This window comes from Ictidomys tridecemlineatus, chromosome 3, assembly GCF_052094955.1.
Source record: "Ictidomys tridecemlineatus isolate mIctTri1 chromosome 3, mIctTri1.hap1, whole genome shotgun sequence".
Taxonomy (NCBI): domain Eukaryota; kingdom Metazoa; phylum Chordata; class Mammalia; order Rodentia; family Sciuridae; genus Ictidomys; species Ictidomys tridecemlineatus.
The window spans coordinates 124,512,091-124,531,721 of record NC_135479.1 but is presented as its reverse complement, the minus strand read 5'-3'; the positions used below and the strand labels follow the sequence as shown (position 1 = coordinate 124,531,721).

General features: G+C 32.8%; 1 protein-coding gene across 1 annotated transcript in view; it reads left to right on the top strand.

The window, feature by feature from the left end:
* Ccdc39 (coiled-coil domain 39 molecular ruler complex subunit) overlaps window positions 1-19,631 on the top strand; it is a 59,757-nt gene that overhangs the window by 28,083 nt on the left and 12,043 nt on the right. Inside the window, exons 8-14 of the mRNA XM_078043702.1 lie at window positions 1,148-1,251; window positions 1,546-1,678; window positions 3,587-3,781; window positions 4,682-4,846; window positions 6,326-6,463; window positions 8,307-8,515; window positions 17,809-17,932. Of these exons, the coding sequence (XP_077899828.1) occupies window positions 1,148-1,251; window positions 1,546-1,678; window positions 3,587-3,781; window positions 4,682-4,846; window positions 6,326-6,463; window positions 8,307-8,515; window positions 17,809-17,932 (1,068 nt within the window). The remainder of the gene's footprint in view (window positions 1-1,147; window positions 1,252-1,545; window positions 1,679-3,586; window positions 3,782-4,681; window positions 4,847-6,325; window positions 6,464-8,306; window positions 8,516-17,808; window positions 17,933-19,631) is intronic.

The window sequence follows — 19,631 nt, the reverse complement described above, 5'->3', positions numbered from 1 at the left end:
TGTTGAGGTGTGATCCTACTATCCCTAGTTTTTCTAGTGTTTTTAACATGAAAAGGTGCTGTATTTTGCCAAACGCTTTTTCTGTCTCTACTGAGATGATAATATGATTCTTGTCTTCAAGTCTATTGATGTGATGAATTATGTTTATTTGCTTATGCTATACAATAGCTTTATAATATAGTTTGAACTCAGGAAGTGTGATTCCCCCAGCTTTGCTTTTCTTGCTCAAGATTGCTTTAGCCATTTGGGGGTTTTTTGTGATTCAATATGAATTTTAGGATTGTTTTCTACTTCTGTGAAGAATGATGTTGGAATTTTGATAGGAATTTTATTGAATCGGCTTCAAGAATTACAAACATTCAGACAATGTTACTTTTTCTAACTCATGAATACTGGATATCTGTTTCTATTTCTTTGTGTCTTGTATAATTTATTTTATCAATATTTTCCAGTTTTCAGCATAAGATCTTTGACCTCCTTGGTTAAATTTATTCCTAAATATTTTATTCTTTTTAGTGGTTTTTGTAAATGAGCTATTTAAAATTTTCTTTTTCAGTAGTTTGTTAGAGTATAGAAATAAACTGTTTTTTATATGTTGATTTTGTATCTTATACCTTTACTGAATTTGTTTATTAGTTTGAACTTACTTTTTGGTAGAGTCCTTAGGATCTTGCAAATTTAGTGAAGGAGAAAATTTGTATATTGGACTTTCTGTTTTAACAATTTAGATTATGGTAAAATGTAGGTGATTAGGAAGATTTGTGTATTTAGGATGATGTATTAGAATCTTTGAGATTTTTTTTTCAGATCCAATTGTACTCATATGATTTTCACAAGCACTTTATATACAGTCATTAATTTATCTTGAATCCTGGGATATGGTCTTCCTAAGTAGGTCTAGTGATATTGAACATTTCTGCATTTCAACACATTTATGTAATTTTTAATAATTTAATAGTATTGTAAAGCAGACCATTTAAAATTTGACATGAAAATAAATAAGAAAATACATATATATTAATTACAAAAAAGTTTTGTGGGTGTAGTATAGGTTAGAACTTAAAAATGGACACAATTGAACTTCTTAGAAATGAAGTTAATTTATAAGAAAATAAATAAACAATTTTGTCATTTAACTAATGAATAGCTGGATTCTTTAAAAGCCACTGTGAATAGAACTTCCAGTGATTTAGAAGCTCTGAGGAAGAATATTTCCAAAATAAAGAAAGATATTCATGAAAAAACAGAAAGGTAAGAAAAAAAGCTATTTACATATGTTTATGGTTTTTTTAGATACTTAAATTTATTTTCTATAAAATAATTGCAAAATTATACCTACTACTCTACTGAGCTTAAGACAGTTTTACCTGACTTTCATCACAAAGGCTCTAGAGCAATATTTTTATATTTATTAGATATACAATGTATAGTAAAAAGGTTTATAGTAAATTTTCATAAGATATAAAGAAGTCTTAGGATAAAGTATTCTTTGTTTTCATTAAATACTTTTTTGAAGTTTGTTTTCTATTTTTTCTCACTATTTAGGTTACAAAGAATTAAAAATCATAATCAGATTGTAAAAAAAAAATTAAGTCACATTACTGAAAAAACCATGTCTGTGGAAGAAAAAGCTACCAATCTGGAGGATATGTTAAAGGAAGAAGAAAAAAGTGTAAAGGTAAAGTTTACTTTTAATTTTTTAAAATTAGCAAGAGTGAATTCATTAGACTCTTGGGGTCAGAGGACTATTTGTTTTGAGGCACTGGAAAAGGCTAGTCACCATTTCCTCATTGAAATTTTCAAAGGGACCTGTAAGGGTGCTCTGTTACAGTGGGCACTGCTTCTTGCTTTTATCCTTTTGGGGGGGGACCAAAGGGGAGGAATAAGGGATAGCTGAAGATGATGGCAAATTCCCTAGACATTTTATGAGGCATATATAAAATATCTCTAGTTATATTTGGATGGAATACAGCTTCCTCAGTAGTCATGTAAAAATTTCTGAGTAGCAATCTTGACTTGAGTGGTGTTTGAGTCCAAATCATACAACATTATTTTTTTTAAGTTGTTTTTGTCCTCTAATGGCATGATTTTCTATGGCACATGATAGAGGGCAGTATTGGAACTTACTACAAACTTGTAAAGACTGTAAAATTCATATGAAATAGACCTTTTGATCACAGAGAATAAAAAAATCATTTTTAGAGAAATTAATTAAATTAGAAAATAAAAATATTGGCAGCAGATGTACTGATCGTATTCTAGCAGGACTGTTCATTATCTTAATTTTTTTTTGATGTTGTCTTTTGTTTGGGAAAAAGGGCTAACTCTATCTTTATTGAATATATACTGTATTATTTACCCTAAAACATAGACTTCAAAATTCTGCTAGGTAATCTTTGAGAAGGTCTTAAACCCAATGAAAACTGTCTGTTTTATGAAAAATGATGTGTTGATTATCAGGTATTTCTTGCTTTATAAAGATTAAAATGTGCCAACCATAGATTTCTTTTACTTCATATTGAGATTCACTGGTTACCAAAAAGTATAAGAACACAGAAGGAAATTATTTCAACATTTAAAAATGATGACTTTCAGTTGATCTTAGCTTGGTAGATCAACCAGAGCTTAGAATGCATTGGTGATAAAGTTTCTAGGTCAAGATCAAGTTTGCTTCCAAGAGGAGAAATGAAAAGGGGGACTTGTTTATATTTCCCAGGGGGCAGCACATGGCAGGAAGGTCAACATGTATGAGTGATAGATAGTGCAAATAGTATGCAGGGCCTGCCCTCTATTAGCCTATAAAGCCAGTATTTGAATTTCCAGGAATTTATATTATGCTGCTAAACACAGTTATTATTAAAATCATATTCTATTTATAATTGAATAAATTAAATTATATTATATAAATTATATTATATTATATTATATTATAAATTATATTATATAAATTATTGTCTTAAGGTTAAAATTACTTACATCTCCTATGTGTATGTTAGAAATGCTGCATATAATGGTCTGCTTCTGTGTATCATTCCACAACTCTGCATTTAGTGGACTCATGTTAGTAGCTTGAAATTGGTTGCAGTGGTAAATGTTTATATCACGAAAGTCATATTCTTCTGAATCCCACCTCCATTGGAGAGCTGATTAAGTTTAGACAGTTACCTGCTCATTACATGATCAAAAGAAGATGGAGATTGGGTGACACTGTTTCTTCCCTCCCACACTCTTCAAGATGGCAATGAACTCAGTGAACTTATATATTTTTCTCCAGTGATTTTTATTTTTTGAGGAAACCAGTGGAGTGACCTAGTGTTGAGACTAGGGCCAGGTGATATGGAATTAATATGACAGGACAAAGTGCATGATAGAGGAATAGAAAACTCCTAATTTAGTCTACTAGAGTAGATGATAGGAAATGTTGGGAATTTGTTGAAAACATGCATGGGGTTTTATATTCCCAAAGGCTTCAATATTGGTGGCAAGATTTCAAGTTTATCTATAAGCTCCTAAATTATAGTGTTCATATATAAAAAAAATTTTAAAATATTATGATTTCATTAACCATTATAATTCTTATTATCAGGAAGTAGAAGTTCAATTGAACATAGTGAAAGATGTGCTATTTAAGAAGGTTCAGGAGTTACAGACTGAGACAATGAAAGAAAAATCTGTCATATCAGAAATTGAAGGAACCCGTTCCTCTCTGAAACATCTCAACCATCAATTATATAGACTGGATTTTGAAACTCTGAAGCAGCAAGAAATTATGTACTGTCAGGTAGATGTTACTCTTATGATTGTCTTCCATATTGATTTTTTATACTTGTAGTGGTCAAGATGCCTCAATATCCTAAAAAAAGAACAGTTTCTAAGCACTCTTTTGGAAGGATAGACAGATGCTAACGGTGGGATATTATGTTAGGTTCATAGTAGGATAGGGAAACCCTAAAAGCTATTCTTTTTCTCTATCTAACATGAACAGGCAATAGGAGAGACAATTCTAGTGAGGGAGACCCATGTTTTAAAGGAAACGGGGGCAGCTGAGCCCAGAACAAAACAAGTCATGGGATATCTGAAAACTAGAAAAAAACTACGTTGATTTTTATTTGTGCCAATAGGAACACCTCATCCCTATCCCCAGGGCAATAGAGTAAATGTATTTTTCATTTTTTCTGTATTTATTAAAGACACACACATCTTACGTATTTTCATGATAATTTCTTAACACCCTCTCTTTCTACATCTTAATTTTCTCACCTAATATATTCTTGGTGGTTCAAAATTAAGTATAATTTTTAAAATGATTAATGAGAAGTTTAGCGTATTTGAACCTTTCACAGTTATTTGTGACTATCTTTCTTGCATGCTCTAGAAAATGTACCCTCAACAATCCATGTCTATATAAGTCCAGTAAATTTACTAAGGCTTTTAGGGCAGTATGATAAACACCCCTGACTTTGTTACATTTTTAGATTGCTTTCAAGTAACTCATGCACTCTGTTGAAAATGGTTTGTTGTTGTTCCCTTTAAAGAAAAATTCTATCCTGAATTGCTAAAGGACTAGAGTGATTTTACTAAGGCCAAATGCATAAGAATGTGTTCAGTGTGTTTTTATGTTACAGAGAAGCTTTGAATTATTTATTTCTCCTTATTAACTTCTTTTTAAAAACTATATCAGGATTTTTACATTCAACAAGTGGAACGGAGAATGTCACGGTTAAAGGGAGAGATTAATTCAGAAGAAAAACAAGCCCTTGAAGTAAAAATTATTGATCTTAGGAAATCGGTGGAACAGAAGAAAGCTACCCTTGGTGTTTTGGAGACACAAATGAAGAAGCTTCATGTAATTTAGCTTTATGTAATTTGTTATGTTTCTGGTATCCTAGTTAACAGTTGTTCAGTTTTAAGTCAATAGGTTCCCAAGACAGCTTTGGTTAGGGTGATTGCTAAATTACCCAAATATATAAACAAAGGTTCACATTTTGAGAGACAGTATTAGAATGTAATGTTCCTATTAAACATTTACTATATGGTAAATATTGTATTATATTTCTCTAATATTTTATTTCACTTATGCCTTGTGGAGGAAGGTACTGTTTCTATTTTACAAAGTATGTGACTTATCCAAGGTTACATCGTTAGTACCCAGAGAACTGGGATTTGATCCTTGGTCTATTTGACTTAGAATTACTTTCTGAGTAGACTTTTTAGAACATTGGTAAACTCCATTTTTTTGCCATATTAAATAACTTGATTGCCTATTTTCTCTGAAATGCTCTCTAAAAGAAGCAGCTCTTTTTTTGAGTCATCTATTGTTGTTATTCCACTAATTACTTATTACAATATTTCAGTTGACTCCATTCAGTTAGTAAGGTAAGAATGTTCTTCATCTTTAGGAGTTTTATTATGTTTATGGAAGTATAAAAACCTAGAGATGATGAACACTTTTCATATGTTTGTTGATCAATTGTATTTCTTCTTCGGTGAAGTGTCTGTTCAGTTCCTTAGCCTATTTATTGATTGGGTTATTTGGTTTTTTTGGTATTAAGTTTTTTGAGTTTTTTGTATATATATATCTATCTCCATCCGGAGATTAATGCTCTGTCTGAGGTGCCTGTAGTAAAGATTTTCTCCCATTCTGTAGGCTCTCTCTTCACATTATTGTTTCTTTTTCTGTCTAGCAATATGTAGTTACATTTGTAATAATAATAACAGCCACCACTGATTTCTCATGTGTCAGGCACTGTCCTACATACTTCTTGACAGTAACTGCTTTAATCTTCCCAACAACCTGGGGAGGTAGGAGTTGTTCTCATTTCCATTTCAGAGGTGAGGAATTGAGGAAGAGTAGGTTACCCACCAAGGTCAGATGGCTAATAGGTAATAGAGGTCATCTGATTCTAGAGCTTATAATACTTAGGCCCCTATGTTTTCTCAGACCCATAATGTTTTTACTTTGGAACTTGGATAGGATCAAGCAATTCCAGCATAGAAGGGGTGAGTCCTGTAATGAATTAAAATGTATACTCCCTCTCCTTAGAAATGGTGAGCTCTTCATTATTTGGGTTGAGCTAGAACAATGCATAATATTTTCTATAATTATTGAACTCAGCCTAAACCCAAAATATCAATAGATGATGAAAATAAAAATGTTTCTCTGTGACTATCTGTGTATATTATGTAAGATACATAGCATGATGAGAGAGTAAAATATCTGATTATAAATATTCGAGAGTGTATAATTTAAGATATTTTCATTATAGTATGTGCTTAATTTAGTTCTTGAAGACATGCTTTCATATATCTTTTTCTTTTTTTACAGAATGATCTTTACTTCATCAAGAAGTCAAACAGTAAAAATTGTGATGAAAAACAGTCCCTCATGACTAAAATAGATGAACTAAATATTTTTATTGACAGATCAGAGAAAGAACTTATTAAAACCAAAACTTTAAAACAGGTACAATAAAATTATGTGCACATATCATTTTAAAAGCCATGTAGAAATTTTAAAAATATGGAAAAATAGTGAAGAAGAAAAAAGTATGATCACTGTACCTAAGAAAAAGTGTTGAAGTCATATTTTTTCTTTCAGTTTTTTAAAGAAAATTGGCTTTTTATTTTATTTTGTATTTAATAAATTTTAATATATTATACAAATTTCCTAAAATAATAACTACTCCTTAAAAAAACAACTCTTGATGACTTCCTGCAAATATATTGCATGAGTTACTATAACTCACTTAAGCATCTTCTACTTTGGGGATATATTTGTTTCCAATGTTTGGCTATTATGCATCATACAATAATAGAAAATGTACAAATGTCATTGTACAGTTTTTCAGTTAGTTTCCTGGGATAAATTTTTAACTATATAATTATTATTATCAAAAAATTTTAATTGTAGGATGAACACAATATCTTTATTTTTGTTTGTGTATTTTAATGTGGTACTGAGGATCAAACCCAGGGCCTCATGCATTCGAGGCAAGTGCTCTACCACTGAGCCACAACCCCAGCTCCTAACTGTATAATTATGAGAGAGAGAGAGAAGAGGGAGAGAAGAGGGAGAAGAGAGGGAGAGGAGAGGGAGAGGGGGAAAAAGGAAGGAAGGAAAGAGAAATATCTTTGGTGTCTTAAAACTATTTTTTAAGCTAAATTGCCCTCTAGAGGCTTTAACTAATACTTCCCCAACAGCAGTGTGTAAACATTCTATTTCATTTACTACCACTGAGGCTGGGTATTCTAACTTATAAAACCATTTCATTGCCAATTTGATAGACGAATATGGTATCTCATTGTTTTATTCTACATGTTTAAATTTGAGACTTTAAAATATTTTGTTTAAGGAAAAAATGTAAAACATTTATGTTTAAATAAAATGTTTACAACATTTTTTCCATTATGTTCCATATTTTTCTTGTTGGATATCTAACTTATGCTTTTTGTCTACTTTTCCACCAGAGGTTTATATATTTGAATTTTTAATGAAATATTTTTATATGTGAAAATATTATTTTGTTGTGTTTATATTTTTATTACTTACCTTTAAATTTTTATTCAAACATGAAATCGTTTTTAAATATCAAACCTGTGGGATTTTTTTCCTCTTTATAATTTTTATGCTTAGAAGCTTCTTTGTCACCCTAAAAATCAGAAAAATGTTTGCTATTTCTAGTTGCATTGATCTCATTTCTCATGTTAAGTTTTTCATTCATCTAGAATATATTTTTGTACATGTGAGATCTAGTAAGGATATAGTCTCTCCTCCAACTGTAAAGCCAACTGTAAAGCTACATTTATGAAATAGAAAAATCTTAAATTTTGTTTCTATGTTTTATTTTTGAGATTGATCAATTTATTCACTCTTATGTCAGGACTCTACTTATGACTAAATTGTTTTAAAATAGAAATGTATTTTCATATTATATTGTGAGATTTAGTTGAGTATAAAAATGTTCTTCCATAGGATTTTATGTTTTTTTTATGGACATTTAAATTTCAATTGTGAGAATAACTTCTTCCTTTTTTTTCCTGTAAAGCCAGAATTTAAAATTGAATGATTTTTTTAAAAAATGACTTGGAATAGCCATGCCCGCCCCTCCTGCATTATTTATTTATTTATTAAAGAATCATGACTATGTAGAAATTTAAATTTAACCCTAGTTAATGTCTTTAGTCAATGGTCAAATTAGAAAATGGCATATTCTCAAGATTGACTTTGAGAGCGATAAAAAGGAAGATATTTTGGTTTTGATATAAAAATTAATTATTTCAATATTTGAAAATTTTGCTATTAATAGGATATGATGATAGAGGACAATCTTCTAAAACTTGAAGTTAAACGCACTCGAGAAATGCTTCACAGTAAGGCAGAAGAAGTTCTTTCCCTGGAAAAAAGGAAACAGCAGTTATGTACTGCTATGGATGAGCGAACTGAAGAAATTAAGGTTCATAAAACAATGCTTGCCTCACAAATAAGATACGTTGATCAAGAACGGCAAAGCATAAGGTAATTATCAGTTTTGAAACACTGCTAAAGAATTTTGAAAACAAACGTGTGTTAAACCATGATGCAAAGAAAAGACCACCGACTCCAATTTTAAATGAAAGTAAAGCAAGCTTGTAATTCCTACCAGCCGGGACTGTCTCTCCTGAAATCCTTGGGTTAGAGAACAGTACTCCAGCTATCTAGGAGTGCAGTTTTATAGCACAAAAAGTTGCAAAAAAGGGGAGTGTCTTGAAAACTTACAGATAATAGGATTTTGACAAGCATAATAGAAAGGCAGGTAGTAGTAGGTTAATGGTCTAAATGGTTCAGCACCCTGGAAGTAAATTTAGATCCCAACATCAGAATTTATGAGGCACCATTAGGGTTTCAGAGAGTGTTGTTATCTGGTCAGGGAAAGCCAGACATGGGTGAGTTCAAGGCATGGGCAGGCATTCCAAGCAAGCTTAGAAATTGCAGTAATTTATAGTAAAACAGAAATTAACTTTTCATGACTTTGTGTTGAGATGGCTCCCAATCTTAAGATGGAAATAGGCTGGGTTCATCACGTGAAGTGATGCTTGTTCCCTCCTTGACCCTGATATTCATCTTTTTCTTATTTGCTTGAAAAGACCTTAATAGAAGATATAGAGTATGTTATAGCCATAAGTCTAGGCACTTTCCTATCTTTCCTTTGGCTTATTCTTTACTCTTTGGATTCTTGCTTTTACATTAAGATCATTAAGCCACTTAGGGTTGATTTTTGTGTATGGCTTGTGATAAGGATCCAATAATGAATTTTTCCATATACAGCTACATTTATTGAGGCAATTTTCCTGCAGGAGTTTTTCAGATCTTTTATAAAATTATTCCTGGTCACATGTTATTTTTTACATTGCTGTCCACATTATCTTCTTTTTTTAAAATTTTTTAAATTTTTTATTGTTGGTCATTCAAAACATTACATAGTTCTTAATATATCATATTTCACAGTTTGATTCAAGTGGGTTATGAACTCCCAATTTTACCCCATATACAGATTGCTGTATCACATCAGTTACCCTTCCATTGATTTACATATTGCCGTTCTAGTGACTGATGTATTCTGCTGTCTATCCTATTCTCTACTATCCCCCCTCCCCTCCCCTCCCATCTTCTCTCTCTACCCTATCTACTGTAATTCATTTCTCCCCCTTGTTTTTTTTTGCCCTTTCCCCTCACTTCCTCTTATATGTAATTTTGTATAACTCTGAGGGTCTCCTTCCATTTCCATGCAATTTTCCTTCTCTCTCCCTTTCCCTCCCACCTCTCATCCCTATTTAATGTTAATCTTTTTCTCATGCTCTTCCTCCCTGTTCTGTTTTTAGTTGCTCTCCTTATATCAAAGAAGACATTTGGCATTTGTTTTTTAGGGATTGGCTAGCTTCACTTAGCATAATCTGCTCTAATGCCATCCATTTTCCTGCAAATGCCATGATTTTGTCATTTTTTAGTGCTGAGTAATACTCCATTGTGTATAAATGCCACATTTTTTTTTATCCATTCATCTATTGAAGGGCATCTAGGTTGGTTCCACAGTCTAGCTATTGTGAATTGTGCTTCTATGAACATCGATGTAGCAGTATCCCTATAGTACACTCTTTTAAGGTCTTCAGGGAATAGTCCCAGAAGGGCAAGAGCTGGGTCAAATGGTGGTTCCATTCCCAGCTTTCCCAGGAATCTCCATACTGCTTTCCAAATTGGCCGCACCAATTTGCAGTCCCACCAGCAATGTACAAGGGTACCCTTTTCCCCACATCCTCACCAGCACTTGTTGTTGTTTGACTTCATAATGGCTGCCAATCTTACTGGAGTGAGATGGTATCTTAGGGTGGTTTTGATTTGCATTTCTCTGACTGCTAGCGATGGTGAGCATTTTTTCATGTACTTATTGATTGATTGTATGTCCTCCTCTGAGAAGTGTCTGTTCAGGTCCTTGGCCCATTTATTGATTGGGTTATTTGTTATTTTATTGTCTAATTTTTTGAGTTCTTTGTATATTCTGGATATTAGGGCTCTATCTGAAGTGTGTGGAGTAAAGATTTGTTCCCAGGATGTAGGCTCCCTGTTTATCTCTCTTATTGTTTCTTTTGCTGAGAAAAAACTTTTTAGTTTGAGTAAGTCCCATTTGTTGATTCTAGTTGTTAATTCTTGTGCTATGGGTGTCCTATTGAGGAATTTGGAGCCCAACCCCACAGTATGTAGGTCGTAGCCAACTTTCTCTTCTATCAGCCACCGTGTCTCTGATTTAATATCAAGCTCCTTGATCCATTTTGAGTTAACTTTTGTGCATGGCAAGAGAAAGGGATTCAGATTCATTTTGATGCAAATGGATTTCCAGTTTTCCCAGCACCATTTGTTGAAGATGCTATCCTTCCTCCATTGCATGCTTTTAGCCCCTTTATCAAACATAATAAGATAGTTGTAGTTTTGAGGATTGGTTCCTGTGTCCTCTATTCTGTACCATTGGTCCACCTGCCTGTTTTGGTACCAGTACCATGCTGTTTTTGTAACTAATGCTCTGTAGTATAATTTGAAGTCTGGTATCGCTGTACCGCCTGATTCACACTTCCTGCTTAGCATTGTTTTTGCTATTCTGGGTCTTTTATTATTCCATATGAATTTCATGATTGTTTTATCTATTTCTACAAGAAATGCTGTTGGGATTTTGATCGGCATTGCATTGAACTTATAGAGGACTTTTGGTAATATCGCCATTTTGATGATGTTAGTTCTGCCTATCCATGAACAGGGTATATTTTTCCATCTTCTAAGGTCTTCAGACACAACATATCGGAATCTATGGGACACTTTGAAAGCAGTTCTAAGAGGAAAATTCATTGCTTGGAGTTCATTCCTTAAAAAAAGAAAAAACCAACAAATAAATGATCTCATACTTCATCTCAAAATCCTAGAAAAAGAAGAGCAAAACAACAGCAAAAGAAGTAGAAGGCAAGAAATAATTAAAATCAGAGCTGAAATTAATGAAATCAAAACAAAAGAAACAATTGAAAAAATTGACAAAAATAAAAGCTGGTTCTTTGAAAAACTAAATAAAATCGACAGACCCTTAGCCATGCTAACAAAGAGAAGAAGAGAGAGAACCCAAATTACTAGCATACGGGATGAAAAAGGCAATATCACAACAGACACTTCAGAAATACAGAAGATAATCAGAAATTATTTTGAATCCTTATACTCCAATAAAATAGAAGATAGTGAAAGCATAGATAAATTTCTTAAGTCTTATGATCTGCCCAGATTGAGTCAGGAGGATATAGACAACCTAAATAGACCAATAACAATAGAGGAAATAGAAGAAACCATCAAAAGACTACCAACTAAGAAAAGCCCAGGACCGGATGGGTATACAGCAGAGTTTTACAAAACCTTTAAAGAGGAACTAACACCAATACTTTTCAAGCTATTTCAGGAAATAGAAAAAGAGGGAGAACTTCCAAATACATTCTACGAGACCAACATCACCCTGATGCCCAAACCAGACAAAGACACTTCAAAGAAAGAAAACTACAGACCAATATCTCTAATGAACTTGGATGCAAAAATCCTCAATAAAATTCTGGCAAATCGGATTCAAAAACATATCAAAAAAATTATACACCATGATCAAGTAGGATTCATCCCTGGGATGCAAGGCTGGTTCAATATACGGAAATCAATAAATGTGATTCACCACATCAATAGACTTAAAAATAAGAACCATATGATCATCTCGATAGATGCAGAAAAAGCATTCGACAAAGTACAGCATCCCTTTATGTTTAAAACTCTAGAAAAATTAGGGATAACAGGATCATACCTCAACATTGTAAAAGCAATCTATGCTAAGCCACAGGCCAGCATCATTCTGAACGGAGAAAAATTGAAGGGATTCCCTCTAAGATCTGGTACAAGACAGGGATGCCCTCTCTCACCACTTCTGTTCAAAATAGTCCTCGAAACACTGGCCAGAGAAATTAGACAGACGAAAGAAATTAAAGGCATAAAAATAGGAAAAGAAGAACTTAAATTATCACTATTTGCAGATGACATGATTCTATACCTAGCAGACCCAAAAGGGTCTACAAAGAAACTATTAGAGCTAATAAATGAATTCAGCAAAGTGGCGGGATATAAGATCAACACGCATAAATCAAATGCATTCCTGTATATCAGCGACAAATCCTCTGAAACGGAAATGAGGACAACTACTCCACATTATCTTCTTTTATAGCATTTTATTAATTTTTTTGTTGCTGATATTTACCAATATTTTACAGTTAGTTTCTGTATCTTAAGTATTCAACAAGCTCCCTGAAACTTGAGTTAATTATAACATTCATCTGTAGATTCTATACTTATAGCTATTTCATTTATAACATTTTTGCATAATAATTGTTTTGTTTCTTTCTAATTTTTATAAGTTTTGTTTCTTTTCTATACTTGCTAGGACCTTCAGTCCAATGCTGAATAATGGTGATTACACATGCTTTAATCTTGTTCCTGATCACAAGGGAAAGTTTTTGTTGTTTTATCCTTAAGCATAAAGCTTACTGTAGGTTATTTATTTATTTATTTATTGCTGCAGACTGAACCTGGGGCCTTGTGCATGGTAGGGAAATGCTGTGGCAGTAAGCTATAGTCCCAGTGCTGTTTGTTTTGAGATACTCTTTACCATAATTAAGGTAGCTCCCATCTATTTTTATTCTTTGCTTAGAGGTTTTAATTTTTAACATGGAAATGGCTTTGTCTTTTGTTATTAATTTTTCTGTATTCACTTATATTGATCAGCTTTTCAAAGTTAAATCATCCTTATATTTCTGGAATAAACTCAATATGTCTGCCACATATTATCTTTTGTATGTACCTAGATTTTATTTGATGATATTTTAATGCAAGTTTTACTTCAATGTTCATGTATACAAATGACCCACAATTCTCCTTGCTCTATTGCTTTTGTTAGGCATTCCAAGCAAGTTTAGAAATCACAGTAATTTATAGTAAAACAGAAATTAACTTTTCATGACTTTGTGACGAGATGGCTCCCAATCTTAAAATGGAATTAGGCTGGGTTCATTATGTGAAGTTGTTAAGGTTATGTTTATCTTCTTAAAATGACTTATGTGTTTCTTATTCATTTATATTCTGGATAAGTTTGTAAAAGAGTAGAATTACATCTTCTTTGAATTTTCAAAGACCTCATTGGTAAAACCACTGAAGTTACCTGTTGGGGAAGTTTTTCGGTCCTTTGTTAAGTTTATTTATTGGTCATATGGGATAATGCAGATTTTGTATTTCTATTTGATTTAGTTTGAGAAATTGTGTTTTTCCCTGGGGAAATATTTTTTTGTACTTCATCCAAAGTTTCAATTATTGCCATCAGTAGTCCATAATATTATTTTATTACTTAATAGTTGTAGCATGTATAGATATTCTTGATATTGTTTATTTGTACCTTGTCATTTTTAGGTGGGATAAGGCTTACAAAAAGTTAATGTTTGAAAAGAATCAGTTCTTATTGATCTTTTCTATTGAGCGTTCATTAATTTCTGATCTCATCTTTACTATTCTCATTTTTTGTGGGGTTTTAAATGTTCTTTATCTAACTTCTTTAAATAGATGTGTAGTTCATTATTTTTCAGTATTAAAGCTAAATTTCTTCTAAGTATGATTTTAGCTGCATCCCATGAAATTTGATATTGCCATGGGTTTCTTTCTTTTTTTTGTCTTTCCTGCCTTTCATTGTCTTAATTGAAGTTTTATTTTAAAGAGACAACTTTGTGGAGGTATAACTGAGCTACAATAAATAGCTCATATTTAAACTGTACAATATAAATATATACCTGAGAAAACATCACCGCACATCATGACCCTCACAAGTTTCTTTGTGCCCCATTGTAAATCCTCCTGCCAGTCCCTTCCCATGTGCCTTTCCAAGATAACTGCTTTTTATACATACTTTAGATTGCATTATCAGGAGTTTTATATGAAGGGAATCCATTAGTAAATACTCGTTTTCTGCCTTTTGTCATTTGACATAATTATTTTAAGACTCCGTCCGTACTGTGTGTAATCACTAATAACATTCCTTTTCATCAGAGATTGGCACACTCTTTTGCAAGGGTTAGATAGTAAATGTTATAGTTCTTTGCAAGCCATATCATCTTTGTTTCAATAACTCAACTCTACCATTGTGGAGTGAAAGCAGTCACAGAAAATATGTAAATAAATGAGCATAGCTATATTCCAAAAAACTTTATGAACAATGAAATTTTGTTTTCATCTTTCATAAAATTTAGTTCTTTTGGTTTTTTTTCAACTATTTAAAAATGTAAAAGCCATTCTTTGCATGTAGGCTGTACAAAACAGGTGGCAGTCAGAATGTTTGCCAACCCTGGCTTTTTATTTTCTCAAAAGTAGTGTTTCATGATACTCTAATTTGTTTATATATACACCTGATGAAAAATGGATGTTCATGTTCTTTCCAGTTTTTAGCTGTTACAAACAAAGCTGCTATGAACATATGTATTGTTGACATAGACATGTGTTTCTTTTTTTCCTGGCTAAATACCTGGGAGAGGAATTACTGGCTCACATGATATTTATATCTTCATTTATTTGTATCTATATCCACATGACTTTTCAAGAAATATTAAGAAATTACCATGTATTCAGTCTTTCTCTCTCTCCTGTCTTTTATTGATTTAATGAATTTTATTTTTCTTCCTTTTAATTGAAAATTAAAAATTCTAATTATTTTTTGGTCATTTTTAAATTCAAAAGAGAGTTTGTCTTTCTCTTCTTGAAAAGACTTAGCACCTTTTACTTCTACTTTTTTTCCCCCTCCTCTTTTATGTATTCTTGAAAACACTGATTAAATTTAGAATACAATGTTTTTATGAGAGATCTGATTCTAGGGTAATTCAATTTACATCATAGGGAACCTAATTTTTGTTGTTGGGTTTCTTTGAAAGCTTTAGGACAATCTCTTTATCCTTGCTTTTCATGTCTGGGTGTTTAGATTTTTCTTGCTTAGCTTTTAGAGAACTCTTTCAATTAATTATTTCATTCACATCTTTCTTTGGTTCAGGGGAATATTTTTCTCTATTACTTCAACTTTTTTTCTCATCACTACTTTCTCTGTTTTCCCCAATTATTTTTTGCTCATTCTTAGTGGATGCTGACCTCCTAGATCTGTCCTCCAGGTTTCTTAACTTTTCTCTCATTTTCTACTTTATTTAATTTAAAAAATATTCTTATTTTCTCTTTCCCTAGTTCCCTTTCTCTCTGGCTAGCTTCCTCCACATTTCTCTATCTGTTCAACTCACAACTGAATCTTTATTCTTCACTGATATTTATTGAACAGGAGAACTCATTTTTAAGAACTGTTGTTCTTTCTTTGATTCTTTCTTTTCCTAACAGTCCATTTTGTTTTATAGATATTTTTGGAGCTAGTATTTTTTTCATATTTTAGAGAATACTAATTGGAATAATTTGAGAGTTATATTCTATGTGTTATCTGTCTCCCAGGATTTGTTTTTCTTTGTTCATTTAATTCATGCTGTTACCATTTCATGAATGTCTGATGATCTTTGGTTTTCTATCAATACTTTCTAATAAATGCTTAATTAATAATTAGTGGATATTGGGATAGGTAGTTGGTAAGGGTTTTATCTGTAGCTAAGTAGATCTCTTTCTTCAACAGATTTCTCCACCAAATGAGAGCCTGGTTTTAGGCTCTTAGTTGGTTTGTCCCCTAAGGAGCACAAATTGTTACTAGGCAGAATCAGGACTTCCATTGTTACCAACAATTAGAATGTATTTATTTTGAATGAAGTAGACTTCATTATATTGCTAAGCAGAACTGCCTTTCTTTTTCATTTACTTCTACTGTTGTAAAACCTCAGAATTACTTCATGTTCTCTCTTTACTTCTCTCTCTAGAACCAACATATACGCTACTGTGGCAATCTGTCAGTCATCATCAGAGTAGAGACCATCCCTGTTAACATCTGTGTATACCCAGGGTGTTGGGGGAAATGACCCAAATGTTCGATGAATGATCCTTTTATTAACTACCCATTGATGGTAGCTCACAAATCAATCTTGCTCTTTATATTTATTATTCTTGAGTTTGGGTTTTCTTCAGACTTCTTAGGTAGAAAATAGTTTTTGCTGCCTCAGTAATCTTCTATGAGCATCTGTCTTTTTCTACCACTCTTATCATATCTGTTTTCCATTTTCCTATGAATTTGTGAAAATATTTGTTTCTTTCTTGTTTCTAGAGATATTTTGGCTTAAAAAACTTCTTCATCTCAGGAAAGAGAACAGATAAACTTCTGCTCAGTCTGCCATCTTAAGCTTGAAGGCTAGCTTCCGTTTATGATCACCTGAAGGATGGGCAAATTTTTTTTCTGATAAAAAAATAGTGACAATTAAAAATAAGAAAATCTTTAACTAAATATATTTTTCCGTCAGTTTTCTCTTGGGGCAGAAAACTGGTAGGTTGAAGATTTTTTTTCATCATGGTTTGGTGTCTTAACTTTCATGAGATTGTTGCAGGTAAATGACTCACCCTCCATATTCCATGAGTATATTAGAACTACTAGTATTATTATAAAATAACTTCTAAAAAATAGCTTATAAAATATAAATTTATTTTAATAAAAGGAAAAAGTACCAATTTAAGAATCTGAATCTGAATGTTAGGAGACAATTCTCTGTGAGCTTCTCATATTTCTGCATGCCTTGCAAGGGGAAGTATTTTCTGCCCTGTTCTGGATTATCTTTTCAAAGATGTTTGAATAGCAAACAGCCTCAGAGGAAGAGGTAGTATTTCACTATGGAGGAACAGTTAGGCATACTTGTTTATTTTCTGTTAGAAGATATTTGGGTTGACTATACTTCCTCAGCTATGACACAAACCCACCTACTGTGTTTTGGTAGCCTTCATCTGAGCATCTCCTTCCCATTGTTGGACAGGGGAATGGGGAGAAGCAAGGGGAACCATTGCAAACAGGAAACTCATACATATTACTTGCTGTACCATGAGTAATAATTTATAAATCCTTTGTTTCTGCCATAGGAATCTCATGTCTTCTGACAGCATCCATGAAGTCATGGCATGCTAACTTGTTAGCTTTCAAGTAGATAAACTCTGAATTATTAAATTAAAAAATGAGAACACATTTGACCTGCTTGAGTTTGATAATAACATAAATCCAAATGTCATCAGAAAGAACTCATGACTGTCCTTTATTTTTTTTCTCTTTATATTAGCGCTGAGTTTCATGAGCGACTAAGTAAAATCAATAAGCTGAAGAATAGATATGAAATTCTTACTGTTGTTATGATGCCTCCTGAGGGAGAAGAGGAGAAAACACAGACCTATTATGTAATAAAGGTAATCTTAATTAATTTACAGATGTGAGAATAAGAAGTACCCTTTCTTTGTTAACTCACTCACAGTAATCTTCTGGGTTTAAGTGAACCCAAAGAGCAAATGTTTTCCATGAAACAATAGCAACTATTTTACTTAGTTAGGGTCATTAGCTAATGCATTAATAACATCCAAAACATTAGTTGCTAGATGGAGATAATGAAGCATCAGCAGTACTATATATATCACCAATCCCTGAGATCCAAGCATGCCCTCTGGATCCCAAAGCCTACTGCTAACTTCCTCTTTTGAGTTCAGGTCATTCTAAGTTGACCATTTTTTAACCATCATTTTTGCTGTCATTTTTATTGTGTCATTTTCCCTCATCTAGTCAAGACTCATAATCTGTTTTACTCTAAGACATATATCATCATTCTGGGTGCCTTCAGCATGCATGTGACAAACTGTTCAATACCTTAAGGCTTTATTTCACTATGGCTACCCATTATATGCCATACCCTGGACCTTAGCATTTTGTGGGGGCTATACCACCTCTGAATCTTAAACTCCAGTTTACATTTGCAGTCCTGGTAGGCAGTTGTCCAGAGAGGAAGAGGGCTGCTGCCTTTCTCTCTTACTGTACAGGATACAGACAGATCAGGTAAAACTGTTTTTATTTCTCTCTCTCTCTCTCTCTCTCTCTCTCTCTCTCTCTCTCTCTCTCTCTCTCTCTCTCTCTCTTCGTTTTTAAACCAGGGTGCTTAATCACTGAGCCACATCCCCATCCAGTTTTATATATATATATATATATATATAAAATCTCACTAAGTTGCTTAGGACCTTGCTAAGGCTGGCTTTGAACTTTCAATCCTCCTGCCTCTCAAGCTGCTGGGATTACAGGCATGCACCACTGCACCCAGTGAAACTGCTTTTTCTTTTGTGTTGTTTAAGAGTTGTCTGGTTATCTTAACCTAAGAACCCATAAGAGAGAACTCCAGAACTGATCAGGAATTGAATGTAATTTTGTTCCTGTATACTGCTACATTCATCTTTTCCATGTAGAAAATACCCTGGATAGATGTGAATTTCTTTATAAAAAGGTTTGGGAAATTACTCAGTACACTTTAAGAAAGGACTAAAAATTACTCAGTACACTTTAAGAAAGGACTAAAATTGTAACTTTGACTCATGGATAGAGGTACTCTCAATTCACACCTTCAGAGAATGGTCCTGTGGATGCTGTCTTCAACTTATGCATATTTCCTTCAGCAACCAAGTTTTCTTCCATAGTCTTTCTTCAAGTTTTCCCCTAACACATACATTGAGTGTGGCTTGCCTAACTTGTAACCTTTGGAAATTAACCTATGGGAAGTCAGTGCTAATTTTCAAATCTTTGTTATAACATCAGACTTCTGCCTAATAGTAACAAGATGCTCCTCCTCCCATACTTTAAATATACATATTTCATAGTGTGAGGGGTAATCTCTAATTAGTTAGCTGTGGGTAGAAGGTACATGTTGCAATTGCAGTTATTCTTCTCTACCAACAAGGGCTGCGGTGAGTTACTTACATATACTGGTGTTAAGAATGCCTCTGTCCATATCCTGCTTTTGTCTCTAAGTAAGTCATCTTGAATAAGTTGTATGACGCTTTAAGGCCTGTTTTCTCACTTGCAAAATGAGGATGATAATATTGTTACTTTTGTTGGAAAAAGTATGTGAGA